This window comes from Salvia splendens, chromosome 2 (assembly GCF_004379255.2).
Source record: "Salvia splendens isolate huo1 chromosome 2, SspV2, whole genome shotgun sequence".
NCBI lineage: Eukaryota > Viridiplantae > Streptophyta > Magnoliopsida > Lamiales > Lamiaceae > Salvia > Salvia splendens.
The window spans coordinates 26905419-26924859 of record NC_056033.1 but is presented as its reverse complement, the minus strand read 5'-3'; the positions used below and the strand labels follow the sequence as shown (position 1 = coordinate 26924859).

Genomic DNA, 19441 nt, shown 5'->3' with positions numbered 1-19441 from the left:
GATTGGAGCAGCTCGTTGAAGAACTACTGATTAACACTCGCGCGATCTCGTTTTGTGTTCACGTTTTAGATCCATCGATTCGTAAACCCTAAATTCATTCGTTCATCAATTTTGCCTTAATCCCCTAATTTTCCAGCTTCATTTTTTAAAAATTCCCCCTTTTGGATTCATTGTATATCCTAATTCGTTTCTCAGAAGCAACTCTGCGTGAATCCTAAGCCTAATTGGAAGGGATAGCTAAGTTTGAAGATTCCGCTGGAAAATGAGTTTTTTGGCTTCGTTTCGATTGGAATGATCGGAACAAGCTAGAAAATTTGCTGGAAGTATTGTCGAATGGATAAAAATCGCTCTATCGCAATCGTCTTGGTATTCCTGTTTTTGTCTACCACTTCCAATGCCTCCTTAGTGTTTCATCTACGGAAATTGATTGCCAGTGAGAGGGATAATGCTTCTGCGGATTCTCAGGTAAGCTTCTTTCCGCGCGCCTCTGTATATTGCGAAAATCTTAGATTTTTATGAGTGATTTTTTATTTTTGTGGCGTAGGTTTCACCAATTGCAAGCCCAATTAATGATTCGAATACGAATACGAGTTCGATAAATACTGAAAAGCCTGAATTAGAGAAGCCGGAAGAATCCGAAAAGCCTGAATTAGAGAAGCCAGAGGAATCTCAGGCGGGCAATCAGACTAATAGTGATTCGACACTACCAGTTGCTCCGGAGGAATCTAAGAAACCTGACAATGGCACTAAAAGTTTAGGTGATCCTAGCCTGCCAGGGGGTGAGAAGAAGAGCAATGAAGTTGTTGGAGGCAATGAGAAGGCCAATGTGACCATGCCGAAGCCAGATGACATCGTCAGCTGCGATGGATCAGTTAGCAGTTGCAGGGATCAAACAATGCTTGCCTGCATTAAAATGTCGAAAGATGGCGGTACTTGTTCTCCTATTATGTGTTAATGTTGGTAGTATCTAATTCTTTTGTTTGAATGCTAGATGATGGTTTTTATTCAAAAAAATGTCTAAGATTATATGTGTGGTATTAGTTAGTTCCAGTGGTAGTAGCATAATCTTGGATGTAGGAACCTTTTCCCCTTAGCAGGGCTAAATTTAGCCGGATTAATTAAGGATAGTGCAACACTAGTTTAGGAAGTTCATGGCCGTGCTAGAGCATCTTGATTCTCATCATACATCATATCATAGACATTGTTATTAGATATTGCTGACACACTTCATTCTCTTAGTATAGGGCTCTGAAAAGAACGAAAATAATTCACAATATTTGTTTGATAGACAAGGAGAAAGAATACTGTCTTGCTCCTACGACTTGTAGCTCTTTGCTAGAGATCCTAAAATCTTTTGTTCTCGCTTGTGTGATTAGGAAAACTGATGGTTTTCATTTCCTTTTGTTGGGTCAATTGCTTTACTTATTTGAGCTGCAAAGAAATAACCACGCTTCATTTTGGCAGGGGTAGATAGTGTGTTTGTTGTAGCGACGAATGAAGGAGAAAATACTTTAAAAGTCAACATCAAATTACCTAATTCAGTTCAATATATTGTGTCAGATGTCGAAGTACCCAAACATACAAGTAAAAAGGTATGGATCTGCATTGTTTGTGTGCATAGAAATATTTCATTGGGTTGTTTGTCTACTCTCACTTGCAACATATTAATTATGATGTTTGGAATATTCTATTAGGCTGTTTGTTTTATAAAAATTGATATTTGTATGATGATTAAGGAAACTATAAGTTGTATGACAGCAAATGACCATTTTTATAAAAATTTAAATATCAAATTTTGGAAGTTATTGCCATATATGTGATCGCGATGTAAGTTATTGCCTGATGCTAGTCCATTGCAATACTTGTATATAAATTGAAAACTGAAGACAACAAGTATTATGATTTCTGTATGTTTGATGCTGGAATGCTAGGTTGAAAGTGAATTTCATTCTCAAGTACTAAAACAAGGGAGTTCTGTAGCTCATAGGATCGTAGACGAATAGGATTCATGTTTAAAACACAATATATTCATAATTTGAAATACTCGTTCATGCATAAATGTGGATATAGAATATGGGATAACGCATATGAAAAACACATATTTTAGCTTTGGCAGTTGATGCTACTTGACGTGTTACGCTCTGTTTTTTTATCTCGTTTTTTGCTTAATTAATGAATCCATGCTATGCAGATAAACATTTCATCTGTAGTTGGCAAGAGCAATAAACTGATAGTGAGTTCTGGAGGTGCCCCATGCAATCTCGTTTTAGTGCAGTCTGCTTCTGTCGACAAGATTATGCAGCAGCTCTCTTTCTACTCTAAGCAAGTGACTCCTATATATGCCGTATATGCTTCTTTCCTCATCACATTACTTTTAGGAGGGACATGGGCCTGTTGCAGATTTAGGAAGAGAAACCAGCAGGATGTAGTTACTTATCAAGAGCTTGAAATGGGCCTTCCAGAATCTACTGCTAACGTGGATAGCTCCGAAGGCTGGGATCAGGATTGGGTCGACGATTGGGATGAGGATGTTGAGGTGAAGTCCCCCTCTGGACACCAAGTAAGAAGTGTCTCTGCCGATGGACTCACCTCTAGGTCTCCAAAGAGAGATGGATGGGAGAATGGCTGGGACGATTAGGATTACACGAAAAAAAGCCCCTTACAAGAGTGTAATACATACAGATTTCGCGAAGCGCGAAAAACTCCACACAAGAGTAAGACATACAGATTTTGCGAGGCGGGATAACAAACGACAGAGCCATTGGTAAATTATGAATCTTTTTCCTCGTTTAGCCATGATAGGAAGTTGTAAGCACTGTTTTTTATATTGGATCTTTTGTGCAAGATCAGTTTTGTGCTAAAATTGGAAGCTCTTGTTTTGTAAGTTAGAGCATCCGCAACATGGACCAGCCGCGCCTTTCATGTCAGGCATGTGCAGAGCGCGGTTGGGTTACATGCATCAAAATTGACGGGTTTTGCTGCTGTGCAGGCATTAATTTGATGTTTTTTAATCTTTGAATATTACTTCCATAAAAATATACCACTTTTGTACTTTTGGTCCGTACAATAAAAACATACTCACTTTGTTCCTTCATAGTTGAGTCATTTTTCCATTTCGGAATGTTTGTTTATATTTGGGTCATTTTCATATGGTAATAATTAACTCAATTTTTTCTTACTTCATGTTCTCTTTTACTTTATTCTACCTACTTTATTCATTTTTCTACATTTCTCTCTTTATCTACTTTATTACCTATCAATTTAACACACTAAACATTAGTAGTATTTCTTAGACTCCATGCTAGAAAGAAGTGCATCAATTATGAAGGAACGGATGGAGTATCATTTTTGTTTTTTTGTCCGTTGTTTAAAAATAATAATTTCTAATCTAGGAAACTCTTTTTTCTAATGCGGCGGACTTCGTTCTTCTCTAATAATATTTCAATCTTTTTTTTTCTATCTATTATATTTAATCAATTATACATTAAAATTCATGTCGCTTCAAAAGTGGTTATTTTGATGGGATGAAGGTAGTATAAGATTTTGCGTATATATAGTCATCATTAATCAAATTAGTATTATTATTTAAATTTAGTTTTTGAGTGCCAATATCTTTTTTTAAAATGATTTAAAAAGAAATGTTGGTCGAAAACCATGAATCTTAGACCAAATTTGATACTTTCTCCAAACTTTAATCATTGTAAATAAATTAACAAATTTGTCAAATTTCGAATGGAGAGTGATTTCAGCTATTCATGTCGCATTTTATGACACGTGAATAATGAAAACTTTGCAAGCAATACGACGTTAGCTCATTCTTTCTTTTTCTCTTGCTTCTCTCCAATCTTTTATCTCTTCAAGTCGTTTCCCCTCCCTTTTGCCGAGTTGATTTCACTACCTTCATATTAATCTGTCAATTTTGCTTTCAGATGAACCATTTTCCTCATCATTATTACTCGATTCGACATGCGAATTCGCCTGTTGAATCACACACCAATTTTCATTTAAACATCTATAAATATTTTTCATTTAATCTCATGTTCACACTACATTTTCAGTTCTTCTTCAATTTCTCCCCAATTTATCTCTATATTTCAACCATTATTTCTTTTAAATCTGTTTCGTTTATATGGGTTCATACGACATCAGAAACTTCTCTGATGAAGATAGTTCGTCTGACGAGTGCAACAAGCTTCTCAATGTCACTTGCAACACAGGGGCAACTAGAAGTCATCGGCACTTGGCCGAACGCTTCATGGAGGATTATTTCATCAACAATCTGCAATAGGGGTTAGGGTATTTTGTCATAGGTTTCGTAATCATAAAGATTTATTCATGTGCATAGAAAATACGTTGGTGGCTCGTGAAGAGTTATTCCCGTGACAATGGGATAGGCTCAAGTGGCAAGGGCTTTCAATGCAACAAAATTATACGGTGATCCGATGGCGGGTGGTCGTCAGGCTCAAAACAACTTCCCTGACATGCTTGGCAACTAGACTACAGGCAATAGGATTGAAAAATTGTTCAACGGCATGTACGGTGATTAATGACCAATGGACGTTTCTATGAGTGTGGACTATTATCTAGTTGACGCATCTATCACAAAAGTCAACATTCGTCTAGACCATTTTGTGGTCAGTTGAGCTAATAAAAGTCTATTTTTCCAAAAATCAAAAGTTTGTGCGAAAACAATGTGGAACGAGCATTCAGCATTCTCCAAGCATAGTTCGCAATAGTCAAAGGTATGAGGCATTCATCATTCTCCAATCTTTTACTCCCTCCGTCCACGAAAAATAGAACACAATTAAACACTATTAATAATAGGTGACGAAGGGAGTATAAATTTTTTTTTTCAATGTAGATAGCTTAATATTTTTAATTAATAATTTAGAAATAAAATTTTCAATATTAATCCAAAATTAAACTTGGAACTAAAGTCATTTCGGTATAAATATCTATTCAATTATTTGTAAGCCATATTTGATAATCCATAATTCTCATTTCTTCTGTTAGGTTTCTTTTTCTTGAAAGAAGAATTTTAAATTTTTTAAAATATTTTTTCTAATAACTAATTATGTTATTTATTTCAAATTTGATAGTCATATTCATTTTAACTTAACATATCTATGTCTATAAAAAATAGTCTCATATTTTATTTTAACTCGCCAATCATACTAAAAAAATCAAAATAAAACACTACTAATTACCCACCAATAACTCATTATTTTTGGTGTATTTTGAGCATGTTTTTTTGAAACCGAAGAATAAATGTGCAATGGTAATTCCGCACCCTCCATTTTATGAATTTGGATCAGTCACTATATATGATGGTTTTGGTAACGTATACCGAATTGACCCAAAGCTATGTTTAACTGAGCAACTTGAATAATTTACTATTTTGCTCTATAGAAAATAATGAAATTCCTATCTTTGATTTGTTGTCTTATTAGTGTAATATTTGAAACGGGATAAATGATTACTGTTCTAATATATAGGTTGATGTATGCATGCGAACCAAATTTTTTAAAAAAACAAAGATGCTCTTAAAGATCACACTTTTGTGTTTATGCATGCCAACAAAGATGGGAATCCACGTCTGCGAATTATCATCAAACATCCTCTTAGCGAAGATGTCTACAATCAGGGACGAAGCCACATTGGGGCTTGGGGGGCACTGGGCCCCCCAGCTATTGAAATTATTACTATATATGGAGTGTACATTCCTAAGATATACAAGCATGTTGGTAGCCGAGTTGGTTTGATATTCCCATTTTCCTTCCTAAAGTCAGTTGTTCGAATCTTGGAAACAACATGGTTTTTGTTCCTTTTTATTTTAGTAGTAGTATTTTATTTCCTCAAAGTTCCTTTTTATTTTAGTAGTAGTATTTTATTTCCTCAAAACAGTTCATTTAAATTACTTTTGAATCTTTCCTTTTTATTTATTTTAGTAGTAGGATTTTATTTCCTCAAAACATCTTATTTCAATTACTCTTGAATCTTAATATATATCATTTGTATAGAATTTTAAATGCTGTATCACTTATTAAATATTAGACTTTATTTATAGTCTATTTTTTAATTTAGTACTTTATTTTATAGTAGTTATTATTTATTCTGGCTACTTTTTTTAATACTTTAACTATAGTAATTAGTTATTATTCTAGTCTATTTTTTAAATTTTTTATGAATGATAAATGTATTAATTATTTTAAAACATAAGTCCATTGTTAGTCTACTTTTTAAATCACAAATATTTAGTTAATTTGAAACATAAATTGATCGAAAAACATGAAGAGCTCTGCCGAAAGGATACTATAAGCTTTCGAATAATGAATATGTGTGAAAAATGATATTATATGCTTTATTTAATGTTACGATTTATAATCGTTAATAAGAAATGTTATTAATAGTATATAAGATGCAAATACGGTCATTTTCACGACATTGTGCAATTTTGATGTCGGGATTGATTTTTACTAAAGTTGTTGTATATATCTCTAGTTTCTATCACTAGTATTTATTTCATTACCATCTCCATCTCTCACTATTACTTCCACTTATGTTGCAGTTGTTTACGGGGATATTAATGTCGATGTAAAAAATAGCTCACAATTATAAACAGTTTTTGAGCCCCCTCAGGCAAAAAATCTTGGCTTCGTCACTGTCTACAATGGTGGTGTACATAAGGTTAAATTCGAAACCTACTTTATTTTTAAATTTTCTTGAAACAGGATTATACTGGAGAAATTGTAAACAAGAACAACTTTTTTGTTACATTATGAAAAGGAAGCATATTTGTTATGAACAGATCATACACTATATTAGGAAGTGTATGCATGTATGAAAAAATGTATAATAATATAAAAAATAGATTTTTGTTAGTTTAATAATACATATAGTCCTTCTCAACTAATTTAACTTAATGAGAAAAATATACTAGCTAATTGATCAAGCATCAACGTCAATAAAAATATGCAACATAACTAAAATAAATCAACATTATTAAAATGACCTGATGACGGTAGTCTTAATGACCCACAACGCACCAAGTCTCAAAATTTGGTTATCAATTATTGTATCTTCTTATATGCACAAAATATAAGTCTTACCATTTCCGGTATAACATACCGAAAATGAGGTACTATATTGATATTGAAATTCGTCATACCGAAAATAAGGTATACCAAAGTTTGGTATATCAAAAATTTTAGTAAAGCAAAGGTATGGTTTTTTTCTCAAACCGAATTTTTGACAAGGTATACGATATGGTGTTTTTAGTAACGTATACCGAACTGACCCACCCCTATGTTTAATCAAGCAACTTAGATAATTTACTATTTTGCTCTATAGAAAATAATGAAATTCTTGTCTTTGACTTGTTGTCTTATTAGGATGTGTTTGCTTTGGCATTTACAAATTCTCAAGAAAAGGGAGAATGTGTGTTTGCAAAGCTCATTTCTTGAGTTAGAATATTTGGATAAGTAATTTGGTTTGTATGTTTAATTACCAAAGAAAATATTTCGTGTTGGGTTACACTAGTGTTAAGCAGTAAAGTACTCTAAATTCCACATACACCCTTAAATTATTCTCTTATTTCCAACTATGTCCTATGTATCTCTATCATTTCCAAATTTTTTAATATAATGTTTTACCTAAAATTCAAAATTTGATATACCAAAAATTTTAATAAGATAAACTTCTAAAAGTATATTTTTTTCTTATACTGAATTTTTGATAAGGTATAAGATATGGTTGTTTTAGTAAAGTATACCTAACTGACCCACACCTAATTTTGAGGGTACAGTCGTACCCTTTGCTCTCCGGTGCATCCACCACTTTTGCCATGAGTACTATGCAAGAAAAGAAATTTTTAAAGGCTCTCAACAATGAATGCTCTAAGAACATTTCTAATCATTTACTTTAAGCTCAAACTCATTTTAATGTAAAATGTCATATTAAATATGATTTTATTTTTAACCATTTACACTAAACTCAAACTTAAAAAGAATATTCTCTATATTATACATTTTCTACTCACAAATTTGAAACAAAAATTGGTTTTGTTTTAGTGTAAACCTAAAAATAAGTGATTTTTACTCAAAAACCAAAAATAAGATTGGTTTTGGAGTACCATTGGATTTTTTTTGTTATTTGTTAGTAGTGTGATAAATGTTTAAATTATAGAAATATTTTTATTTTTATTTTGAAAAGTAGGTGCGTGGCATATGACAAAGGAAAGGAATAATGATATGGTTGCTCTTATAGCATTTTTTTAATCTTTTTTTTTCGTTTGCGTAGTAGTCTGATAAATATTCAAAATCAAATCACAAGATTATTCAATATTTTTAGTTTGGAAAGTAAAGTGGAAGCGTGCAATTGTTTATATCTCATCCCAACATCATCAATACAATGCATACCAATAATGAAGATTGTGGTTGATGAAAATAATATGGTTTAGTTTTTGGTGGAATATGGAAATATAAAGGGCATGCTTCACTTTAATCAATGAAATGATTATGCCAAATGAGCATTAACATGGAATGTGTCCCCACTTATATCACACCTTATGACATACTAATACTCATCATGCTTATGCTTATGCTCCATCCAACTTTGCCTATTCAAATAAAAGTTGTTGCATGGCTCATCATTCTGTCTTACAAAGCAGTGCCCCCTACAACCTCAATGGAACAATTTTTTAAACAATTTTCCCAAAATCCCATTACTCTCCCTTTTTTCTACTTGATTGGCCCACTCTATGAGCATTGCTTTCAGGAGACAACATGAGATGCAAAGCCTGAAACTGTTTTGAATATTGAGATTACTGTGCTTGAAAATTCACTTAGATAGTAAGCAATGATCACGACATGGTGTTGATTAATTTTGTTTGTTGATTAGAATCAACAAACATTAAGTATTGCTTAGCATCCAAGTTGTAATAATCGAACAAACCAAACATAATTAACTGCAGTGTATGCTTTAAGTTAGACCACATGTCAACTTGCTCGATTCATGTCTCGTTTGTTAAGTACGTTGAAAACCCTCATACTTCCCACATCAATTTGATGATGATTATGTCTCATTTATATATTCTTGGATATGAATGACCTATATCTACAACGTAAAGGAGATAGGCAAATCCCTCTTCATTTTTCACTGGATAGTCACAGAAACATAGTAAAATTTCAAAATATTAATGTTAACACAACGTCAACGGTTGATATTTTCTGTTGATGTTATTTTGTCATCTGTTGACATTTTCTAGCGCTCCAGATCATAATTTGGAGTTTGTACGATATTTACGGTTTGCATTTGATTACACCCAAACTAACCAAAAAGCAGTAATGAAAATGAGGTGGCATATTTTCAGACAACTTAAAGACTGTGATCAAGATCAATCACAAGTATACTATTACTATTAATATTACTATTACTATTAATATTAATATTACTATTACTAGAGAGATCACATGAAAACAAATCCAGTAATGTAAAGAATAAAACAAAGGAGATTTCAAAACTAATGATATAGATTTCATAGCAAGCCTACCTTCTTTGTATATTGAACACAAACTGGATTCCTCTTCACCTGATACCAACAATTTTTAACTTAAATCTTCCTCTTGCAGATCATGATTCCATTTCTTCCTTCTCTGATGAAGATTGAATGAGTTCCAAAATCCTTATGACCTCTTCCATGTCGGGGCGATTCGATGGCACCTGCGAGGCACAAATCAAGCCGAGCTTTATTACCGGAATCGCCTCCTCCACCGGATATCCACCTTTCAGCCTCATGTCGATACATTCCTCGATCCTGCCCTCGTCTAACGCTTCCCTCACCATGTCACTCAGCACTACCACGTCGTCTTCCATGTACTCCACCGGTCTTTTCCCAGTCAGCACTTCCAGAGTCAAGACCCCAAATCCGTAGACATCACATTTCTCGGTGATCTTCACACTTTGGCACGCAAACTCTGGGGCCATGTACCCGAGCGCACTCTGAATCTTGCTGCTCAGGATATATCGGTCCAACCCTGGCAGCAGCCGGGCGAGGGCGAAATCCCCCACCTTCGGATCACCAGAGACGTCTATCAGAACATTGCTCGACTTCATGTTATAGTGAATGACACCCATCCGGTGCAGATGAGCCAGCCCTTTAGCAATACCAAGAATTATGTTGAATCTTTGTTGCCACGCGAGGCAGCTATCCTCCCCTCCGTCGTGGAGATGTTTGTGCAAACTTCCACCAGAGACGTACTCGTTAATCAGCAGCTGCAACGAAGGTGTCCAGTAATACCCTTCGAGTGTCACCAGATTCAGATGTCTGATCTTCCCTAGCGTTTTAACTTCCCTCTCGAAATCCTCTTGACATTTCACCAAACTCGTGGTGTTAAGTTTCTTGATGGCGATGGAGCGTCCCGCTCGAAGCTCTGTCTTGTAGACGGTCCCAAACCCCCCGCGGCCGATCTCACAGTTCTTATTGAGCAGAGATTGAGCCCCGGTAGCAAACTCGGCTTCTCCAGAGAACATGACAAGCTTCCCGTAGTTGGCTTCAGTGTCGTGGGAAGGGCTAAAATCCTCGTCCCCGGAGAATGCACTCGCAGCAGCAGACCGTGCCATGGAGGTACGCGCGTGCATGTTGAGAATAGAGACTGTAACCACACCAAGAGCAATAAAGACAGCTGCACCGATGGCCACAAGGGAGGATATGCTGAGCACGATTCGCTTGTGGCGAAGATTTGGTGGAAGAGGGCCGTGATTTGAGACGGACGAGTTGGGGTTGAGGACGAGAGGCTTGGGATGGACGGCCGGGCACGATTGCTTGACTATGGAGCCACATAGGTATGGATTTCCAATAACAGACGACGAGGGAATGGTGTTGAAGAAGCCTCCAACCGGGAGCTCCCCCTCGAGGTGATTGAATGAGACATTAAACGACACAAGACGCGAAAGATTTGTCAACTCTTTCGGCAGGCTTCCTGATAAATTGTTGAATGACAAATCCAACACCTCGAGGTTCGATAGGTTTGTGACCGAACCAGGCAGAGGGCCGGTGAGATTATTCTGCGACAAGACCCTATACACAAAGCAAGATCATGTCAGATCAAACAATTTCACAGTTAAACATAGTATTTCAAGACAACTCACAATGAAGTTAGAGATGAGCAATTCCCAATCTCTTTCGGAATGGCTCCAATCAGCATATTGCGGTCCAATCTCAACTGCTGCAGCGAAACAGAGCGCCCAACCTCAGGTGGGATGCTCCCAGAGAGCCGATTGTGACTCATATCAAGAACACGAGTCGTGTTAAGCTCCCCGACACTTGCTGGAATCGAACCAGCTAAAGAGTTGCACGACACGTTCAGCGACTGCAGCCTACTGAAATTCCCAACAGCTCCTGGAATCCCACCGGTTAACGCATTGGACGACAAATCTAACACTTGAAGACTTTCAAACGACTGCGACCAAGAAGCCGGAAAAGTGATGCTCCCACTGTACCTATTACCATTCAAAGAAGCACTCTCCAGAGCCAACACAAAAATCCAAGAAGGAAGATTGCCAGAGAATGAATTGTGCCCAAAATCAACAACTCTAAGGCTCACACATCCCCCAAATGACTCAGGCAAGCTCCCACTAAGCCTATTCCTTGACACATTAACTTGCTTTAACAATTGCAGATTGCCTAGAGAGCTAGGCACCCTACCAGAAAACTTATTACCAGAAATGTCCAAGAATTCCAACCTTCCCATCTCCCCAATCCAATCAGGAAACTCCCCTGTCAATGAATTCAAACTCACATCAAGATATCTACACAAACCAAGCTCCCTCATTGAAACAGGAAGACTGCCCCTAAAATAGTTCCCACCAAAATCAATACTCTTGAGATTCAAACACTTTCCAAGACTCTCAGGCAGCAAACCAACAAGATGATTGTTTCTCAAACTAATCACTTTCAAATCAGCCACACTCTCAATCCCTCCCGGAATCTCCCCCTCCAACAAATTATCAGACAAATCAAGAAACCTAAGCGAAGCCAAAGACCAAATCCCAGGTAGCAACTGACCTGAGAGGCGATTGGAGGAAAAATTGAGCCTCTGCAGATTCAAGCAAGAGGTCAAGGACTTCGGCAGTGGGCCAGATAAACTGTTCTTAGCTAGCGAAATCGACTTCAGCCGCCCACATTGCTGGAAAAGGGCCTCGGAAATTGATCCTGAGAGAGCGTTGGAACTCAAATCAAGAACCTCCAGAGATGGAATTTGGGCGAGAATCGGAGGAATCTCCCCTGAAAAATTGTTTCTTGACAGCTGCAGGAGCGTGAGCGACTGCAGCCGCGCCAAGCCCCTCCCAATGTGGCCGGAGAGGGAGAATCCGTCTAGGGCGAGCTCGGTGACCCGGCTGGTATTCGGGTCGCATTTCACCCCGGCCCATTTGCAGGCCACGTTGTCTTCCTCGCTCCACGAAACGAGGCGCGATTGCGGGTCGGAGAGGCCCGCTTTGAAGACGATGAGACCCAAAACGTCGTCGTTGAAAGCAGGGGCGGCGAGGGATTGAGCCGAAAGCAACCAAGATTGGAGCAGAAACAAAAAAGATACTAACTTTACCGGCAACAGCATTTCTCAGTTGGATTTTTTCGATTCAGAAAAGCATTTGAAAAGCGAAAAGATTGGATTTTTTTGGGCTAGAGGTATCGGGAAACGGCGGAGAAATGTGGGAGTGGGAGATTTTCATCGTGTTTGGAAGAATTGAGAGGAAATATAGAAGAGAAGGAGTGATGATTTGTGGTGATTAAAGAATGTGAGTGCGGTTGCAACTTTGCCTTGAATGCTCTTACACTTTTGCTTTTCTCAATCTATCTGTCTCTCTCATAAATTCTTCAATTCTATGCCTTTTTCATTATACTCTCATCACTTCTCTCCATGGAGTCTCTGATAAAGCCAACATACAATATTATTATGTGAAAACTTCAAATGGAAGATAATACTGCTACTAACAAATTATTTTGCTACTATTATAAGGGCTAATTTCGAATGAATTAAAAAGTTTATTTAATGCTAGTTTCACATGAGATATTTGGTTAGCCTAAAAGGCATAATTTTTTTTTGTAATAGACACGCTCTTAATGTAAAATCATTTTAACTAAACAAAGTAATTATTTTGTCTCCATTATATTTTAACACCAAATGACACTAATTTTAATGTAAAATTGATAATAATATAAGAGAAAATTAATTAAAGTAGCGTTGTAGTGAGAGAGACCATCTTATTTAAAGTTTAATATGTGCTGAGATGGTTAAAAAATAGAAAAAATAGACTAATTATATAAGACAGATTAAATGGCAAAAGAAAAATACTTTAGAGATGGTGGGAGAACATTTTATTCTCAATCATATATAATCTCGTCGCATAACTCTAGGGCATCAACTAAAAATTATAAAGGGTAGCCAAATTTTTACTACTCCAATTTTTGGGTATTATTCCAAACGATGTGGGTGTTTATTAATAGTGTAATATGTGATGAAAATGTTACTAAAATAGAAAATGAATAAATTTTGTAGGATAAACTAAATGGTAAAGAAAACTATTTTTAGAGATGGAGGGAGAACATTTTGAAAATAATATCAAAATTCTTGATTTAAAAAGAAGTATATAACTAAGATGTCATTAGATTCCTGATAAAAATACATTTATTTGTTAAATTAAAATCGAAAAACTTATGTAAATTTAAAGTTTTAGATAGAGAAAATATATGTTAAAGTTTCATCCCTGCCATCTTTTTTACATGGTCAAGACAATTCAATTATGTTTGTTTCCTTTCCTCTGATTTTCAGACTTTTTCAAGCATTACCATTATGCCTAATGTGGGTAAACGAGACTTGAATTTGAAGTTTGCTCACCTTTTTCCACAATTATTCAATGTGTAATTATGCATATAACGTGATATATAATTCTACTACAAACACACCCATCAAACTATACCATTATTTAAAAAAAATTCCTAAACTAATTCCACACCACGTTGGAAATTTAAATTTTGAGATCTGATCTAAAGTATTGGCCTTGGTCCTTGTTGACTAAGTTGGAAAATAAACAAATAATTTGTATACCCTTATTTATAGTTAAGCAAAAATCCTTGTTAGATGATGCCAATTGATGTTTGGCACGATAAGATCGTTAATTTAGAAGATTACGTAATCCAAGATTAATAGTGGAAATTAGTTGAATAAAGTTGGCACATGCATATGGAAATAAATTGGCGTTACGTGTTAGTAAAATCTGAGTAAAGAGTAAATCCAAAGATATGTGTTTGTTGATATCGAAAAGCCCAATAGAAAACGAGTCAAATCCAAATTTTTACTCTGCTCTATAAATAATATTTTGAAGAAAAAGGGCTCATTTTTAATTGTTAGAAACACAAAATGACAATTTTTTCATTGACTGCTTTCGAGACTCTTCATTAATACCTACACTTAAATACATGGTCTTGTTAGGTTGATATTTTTGAGCCTAATTGAGAACTAAGATATATTTTTAGTCACTTATTCATAATTTTCGCGCAATATCAACTACTGAGACATTATGTCAACTAGGGGGCATAATTGTCATTTTCACGCGATGTCAACTACGGAGACATTATATCAACTACGATGTCAACAACAAACGTTATTTATGTCAACTACATGTCAACAACAAACGTTATTTATGTCAACTACAATGTCAACAACAAACGTTATTTATGTCAACTATTATGTCAACAGAAACATTTTACAAATAATTAATGTCAACAACAAATATTTTCATGTCAACGACCTATATAATTCATGTCAACAATGTTTTACATATAATTTATGTCAACAAAATTTTTCATAAAATTTACGTCAACGACCTATAAATTCATGTCAACAACAAACGTTATTATGTCAACAAGCAATATAATTCATGTCAACGACCTATATAATTAATGTCAACAACAACATTTTACATATAATTAATGTCAACAGCAATATTTTACGTATAAATTATGTCAATAACAACATTTTACATATAATTGACATTGTATATATGTAGTTGACATGGATTATATATGTAATTGACATGGATTGTACATATTAAAATTAAAAATAAAAAAATTAAAAAAAATTATTGAATAAAATTAAAAATTAATTGTAAATTACCATTCTACCTTTTCATAATTAATTAATCTAAAGATATTTTTCATGTGACAAATTATGGACCACTCATTTAATAAAAATGAGTGGTTGATAACGTATCTCAATTCTCAATTAGGCTAAAAAATCTCAATTGATGACGACTCCTTAAATACATACATATATATATATATATATAGAGTCGTGATCATATGATAACCCCTAAATATCGTAATAACCCTATAACTAAATCTGGACCACACATTTTTAAAATCACGCGGTCTAGATTAAAACTTAGATTTACTTCATAAAAAAAGGCGGAGGGGTAAATATGTCATTTCCCTCATTTAATTTCTGAATTTCGCCAAATATCACGTAAAATGATAAAATGATATATTTTAGGTTTATTGCATAAAATGATAGGTTTGCCGGATAGAATGATACTCTACTTCATAAAAAAAGGCGGACGGGTAAATATGTCATTTCGCTCATTTAATTTCTGAGTTTCGCCAAATATCACGTAAAATGATAAAATGATATATGTTAGGTTTATTGCATAAAATGATAGTTTTGCCGGATAGAATGATACTCTGAGTTGATAAAATGATACTCTGAATGATAAAATGATACTCTGAATTTTGCCAAATATCACGTAAAATGATAAAATGATAAAATAATAGGTTTATTGCATAGAATGATAGTTTTGCCGGATAGAATGATACTCTGAGTTGATAAAATGATACTTTTGACTGACTGATAAAATGATAGGTTTATTGCATAGAATGATAGTTTTGCCGGATAGAATGATACTCTGAGTTGATAGAATGATACTTTTGACTGACTGATAAAATGATAAAATGATAGGTTTATTACATAGAATGATAGTTTTGCCGTATAGAATGATACTCTGAGTTGATAAAATGATACTTTTGACTGACTGATAAAATGATAAAATGATAGGTTTATTGCATAGAATGATAGTTTTGCCGGATAGAATGATACTCTGAGTTGATAAAATGATACTCTGAATGATAAAATGACACTCTGAATTTCGCCAAATATCACGTAAAATGATAAAATGATAGGTTTATTGCATAGAATGATTGTTTTGCCGGATAGAATGATACTCTGAGTTGATAAAATGATACTCTGAATGATAAAATGACACTCTGAATTTCGCCAAATATCACGTAAAATGATAAAATGATAAAATGATAGTTTTGCCGGATAGAATGATACTTTCAGCCGATAGAATGATAGTTTTGCCGGGTAGAATGATACTTTCAGCCGATAGAATGATAGGTATTTTTTTGTGTATAAAATGACATTTTTGTTTAATAAAAAGATACTTTTACCTTATAAAATGATAATCTAAGCGGATAAGATGACAATAACCTTATAAAAATGATAGTTTAGCTGAAGAAATTGCATATAAGCTGATAAAATGATACTTTAACGTGACAAAATGACATAAAACTGATAAAATGATAGTTTTTCCGGATAGAATGATACTTTCAGCCGATAGAATGATAGTTTTGTCAGGTAGAATGATACTTTCAGCCGATAGAATGATAGGTATTTTTGGTGTATGAAATGACATTTTTGTTTAATAAAGTGATACTTTTACGTGATAAAATGATAATCTAAGCGGATAAAATGACAGTAACCTTATAAAAATGATAGTTTAGCTGAAGAAATTGCATATAAGCTAATAAAATGATACTTTAACGTGACAAAATGACATAAAACTGATAAAATGATAGTTTTTCCGAATAGAATGATACTTTCAGCCGATAAAATGATACTCTGAATGATAAAATGATACTCTGAATTTCGCCAAATATCACGTAAAATGATAAAATGATAAAATGATAGGTTTATTGCATAGAATGATAGTTTTGCCGGATAGAATGATACTCTGAGTTGATAAAATGATACTCTGAATGATAAAATGATACTCTGAATTTCGCCAAATATCACGTAAAATGATAAAATGATAGGTTTATTGCATAGAATGATAGTTTTGCCGGATAGAAAGATATTCTGAGTTGATAAAATGATACTCTTGACTGATAAAATGATACTCTGAATTTCGCCAAATATCACGTAAAATGATAAAATGATAAAATGATAGTTTTGCTGGATAGAATGATACTTTCAGCCGATAGAATGATAGTTTTGCCGGGTAGAATGATACTTTCAGCCGATAGAATGATATGTATTTTTTGTGTATAAAATGACATTTTTGTTTAATAAAATGATACTTTTACCTTATAAAATGATAATCTAAGCGGATAAAATGACAGTAACCTTATAAAAATGATAGTTTAGCTGAAGAAATTGCATATAAGCTGATAAAATGATACTTTAACGTGACAAAATGACTTAAAACTGATAAAATGATAGTTTTTCCGGATAGAATGATACTCTGAGTTGATAAAATGAACTTTTGACTGACTGATAAAATGATAAAATGATATATGTTAGGTTTATTGCATAGAATGATAGTTTTCCCGGATAGAATGATACTCTGGGTTGATAAAATGATACTTTTGACTGACTGATAAAATGATAAAATGAGCGAAATTCAGAAATTAAATGAGCGAAATTTGGATACGTAAATTTTATCATGAGCGAAATGACATATTTACCCCCGCGCTTTTTTTATGAAGTAAATCTAAGTTTTAATCTAGACCGCGTGATTTTAAAAATGTGTGGTCCAGATTTAGTTATAGGGTTATTACGGAAATTGGGGTTATCATTATAACGCACCCCTATATATATATATATATATATATATATATATATATATATGGTAGTGTTAAACTCCTTTTCTCCCCTTAGATTTAAGTTTCTTCGCAATCTGGATCGTTGGATCAGGAGGATGGACGTTCTTGATTAAAATCATATTTATGATCCCGCACTTCATTATTTGACCAATTTCATGCATCATGAGGGTGAAGTAGTCATTTTATGTACTCAAAACTGACGAAAACGTATTGTGCGAAATTTACTCACAATATCTCTCCCGATTCTCTCTCTCGACGCGTCTTCCCAATTCCTGTAAAAACCCTAGCCGCAGCCACTCAAAATCAAGCCGTTTTCTCGGAAATTCACCGGGGTTTGCCTTGATTTCCAATAACCCTTCCTGGTTTGAACAATATTATCACCAGCGCACTGCATACAGAAGCAATTCAAATTCTCGCCGAGAAATGGAAATCGATTCAGGCATAAACTTGTATTCCAAAGAGCAACACAAAATGTATCAAACTTGGTTCAACTTTGCAGATACAGGTTGCTTCCTCTTTCCTTTTTTTTCAAATTTTGTTTTTATTTCCAAGTTGAAATGTTTCCGTCTATGGAATATTAGCCGTTTAGTTCAGTTATCATTTGTGTTTACAGATCGAGATGGCCGGTTAACTGGAAATGACGCGACGAGTTTCTTTGCCATGTCAGGTTTAGCGAAACCTGAGCTCAAGCAGGTTTAGTATACTAATATGAATTCCTCATTTTTTTATCAATTTTCTCCTTTTTGTTGTTTTGTATAGTCAAATAGTAAAGGAAGTAATTGTTACATTCTTTTTAATATAACTATATGTCACTGCAGTATTTACCTAAATGAGTACATTATATATGTTGCTGGGCAGTGGAAATTTTTTGGTTGTAATTTTAATGTTCATTTGGTACATTTATTTCTACAATATATATCTATTTGGTATTCCTTATATTGCACATTTCTTGATGCATGTTGGTGCTGCTGGACAGGGACAAAGCAGTTGAGGATGAACATAGAAGATGTTTTAATGTTTGTGTGGTCATTACTTGAATGCAATGTTTGTGTGGCCATTACTTGAATGGATCTGTACATTATGTAACTATTTTTATGCATTATATATCATGTATCATGCATCATGTGACTGTTGTATATGGTCAAAGAGTAAATGGAATATTTGTATGTTTATTACTTTATTTACTCAGTGCATTATTCGCTTGTTTGAATGCATTATTTACCATGTTTTATACATAATGTGAATGCTTTTGTAAAGCCTTCGAAGAGCGAAGGCAATATTTATATGTGAATTGTGTTAATGAATCTGTACATTATTTAACTATTTCTATGCATTATATACCTGTTTCATGCATCCAGTGCTTGCTGTTGTACATGGGTTAAAGAATGAATGAAATATTTTTATGTTCATAACTAGCCTGAATCTGTACATTATGTAGCTATTACTATACATTATTTATCATGTTTTATGCATCATTTGACCGCTGTTGTACATGAGTATAAGAGT

At 34.2% G+C, this 19441-nt stretch overlaps 2 protein-coding genes across 2 annotated transcripts; one reads left to right on the top strand and one right to left on the bottom strand.

Moving 5' to 3' along the window:
- LOC121763454 lies at positions 1 to 3053 on the top strand. The gene is made up of 4 exons (XM_042159478.1): positions 1 to 465; positions 545 to 929; positions 1465 to 1592; positions 2192 to 3053. The coding sequence occupies exons 1-4, from the start codon at positions 334 to 336 to the stop codon at positions 2636 to 2638; spliced, it is 1092 nt and encodes a 363-aa protein (XP_042015412.1). The 5' UTR covers positions 1 to 333; the 3' UTR covers positions 2639 to 3053.
- A 6377-nt stretch (positions 3054 to 9430) lies between these two features.
- LOC121792074 (leucine-rich repeat receptor-like protein kinase PXC2) lies at positions 9431 to 12930 on the bottom strand. The gene is made up of 2 exons (XM_042189867.1): positions 11149 to 12930; positions 9431 to 11077 (listed from the first exon to the last, which is right to left on the bottom strand). Exons 1-2 carry the CDS (start codon positions 12612 to 12614, stop codon positions 9631 to 9633), a joined length of 2913 nt encoding a protein of 970 aa, XP_042045801.1. The 5' UTR covers positions 12615 to 12930; the 3' UTR covers positions 9431 to 9630.
- Between the last annotated feature and the right edge of the window lie 6511 nt (positions 12931 to 19441).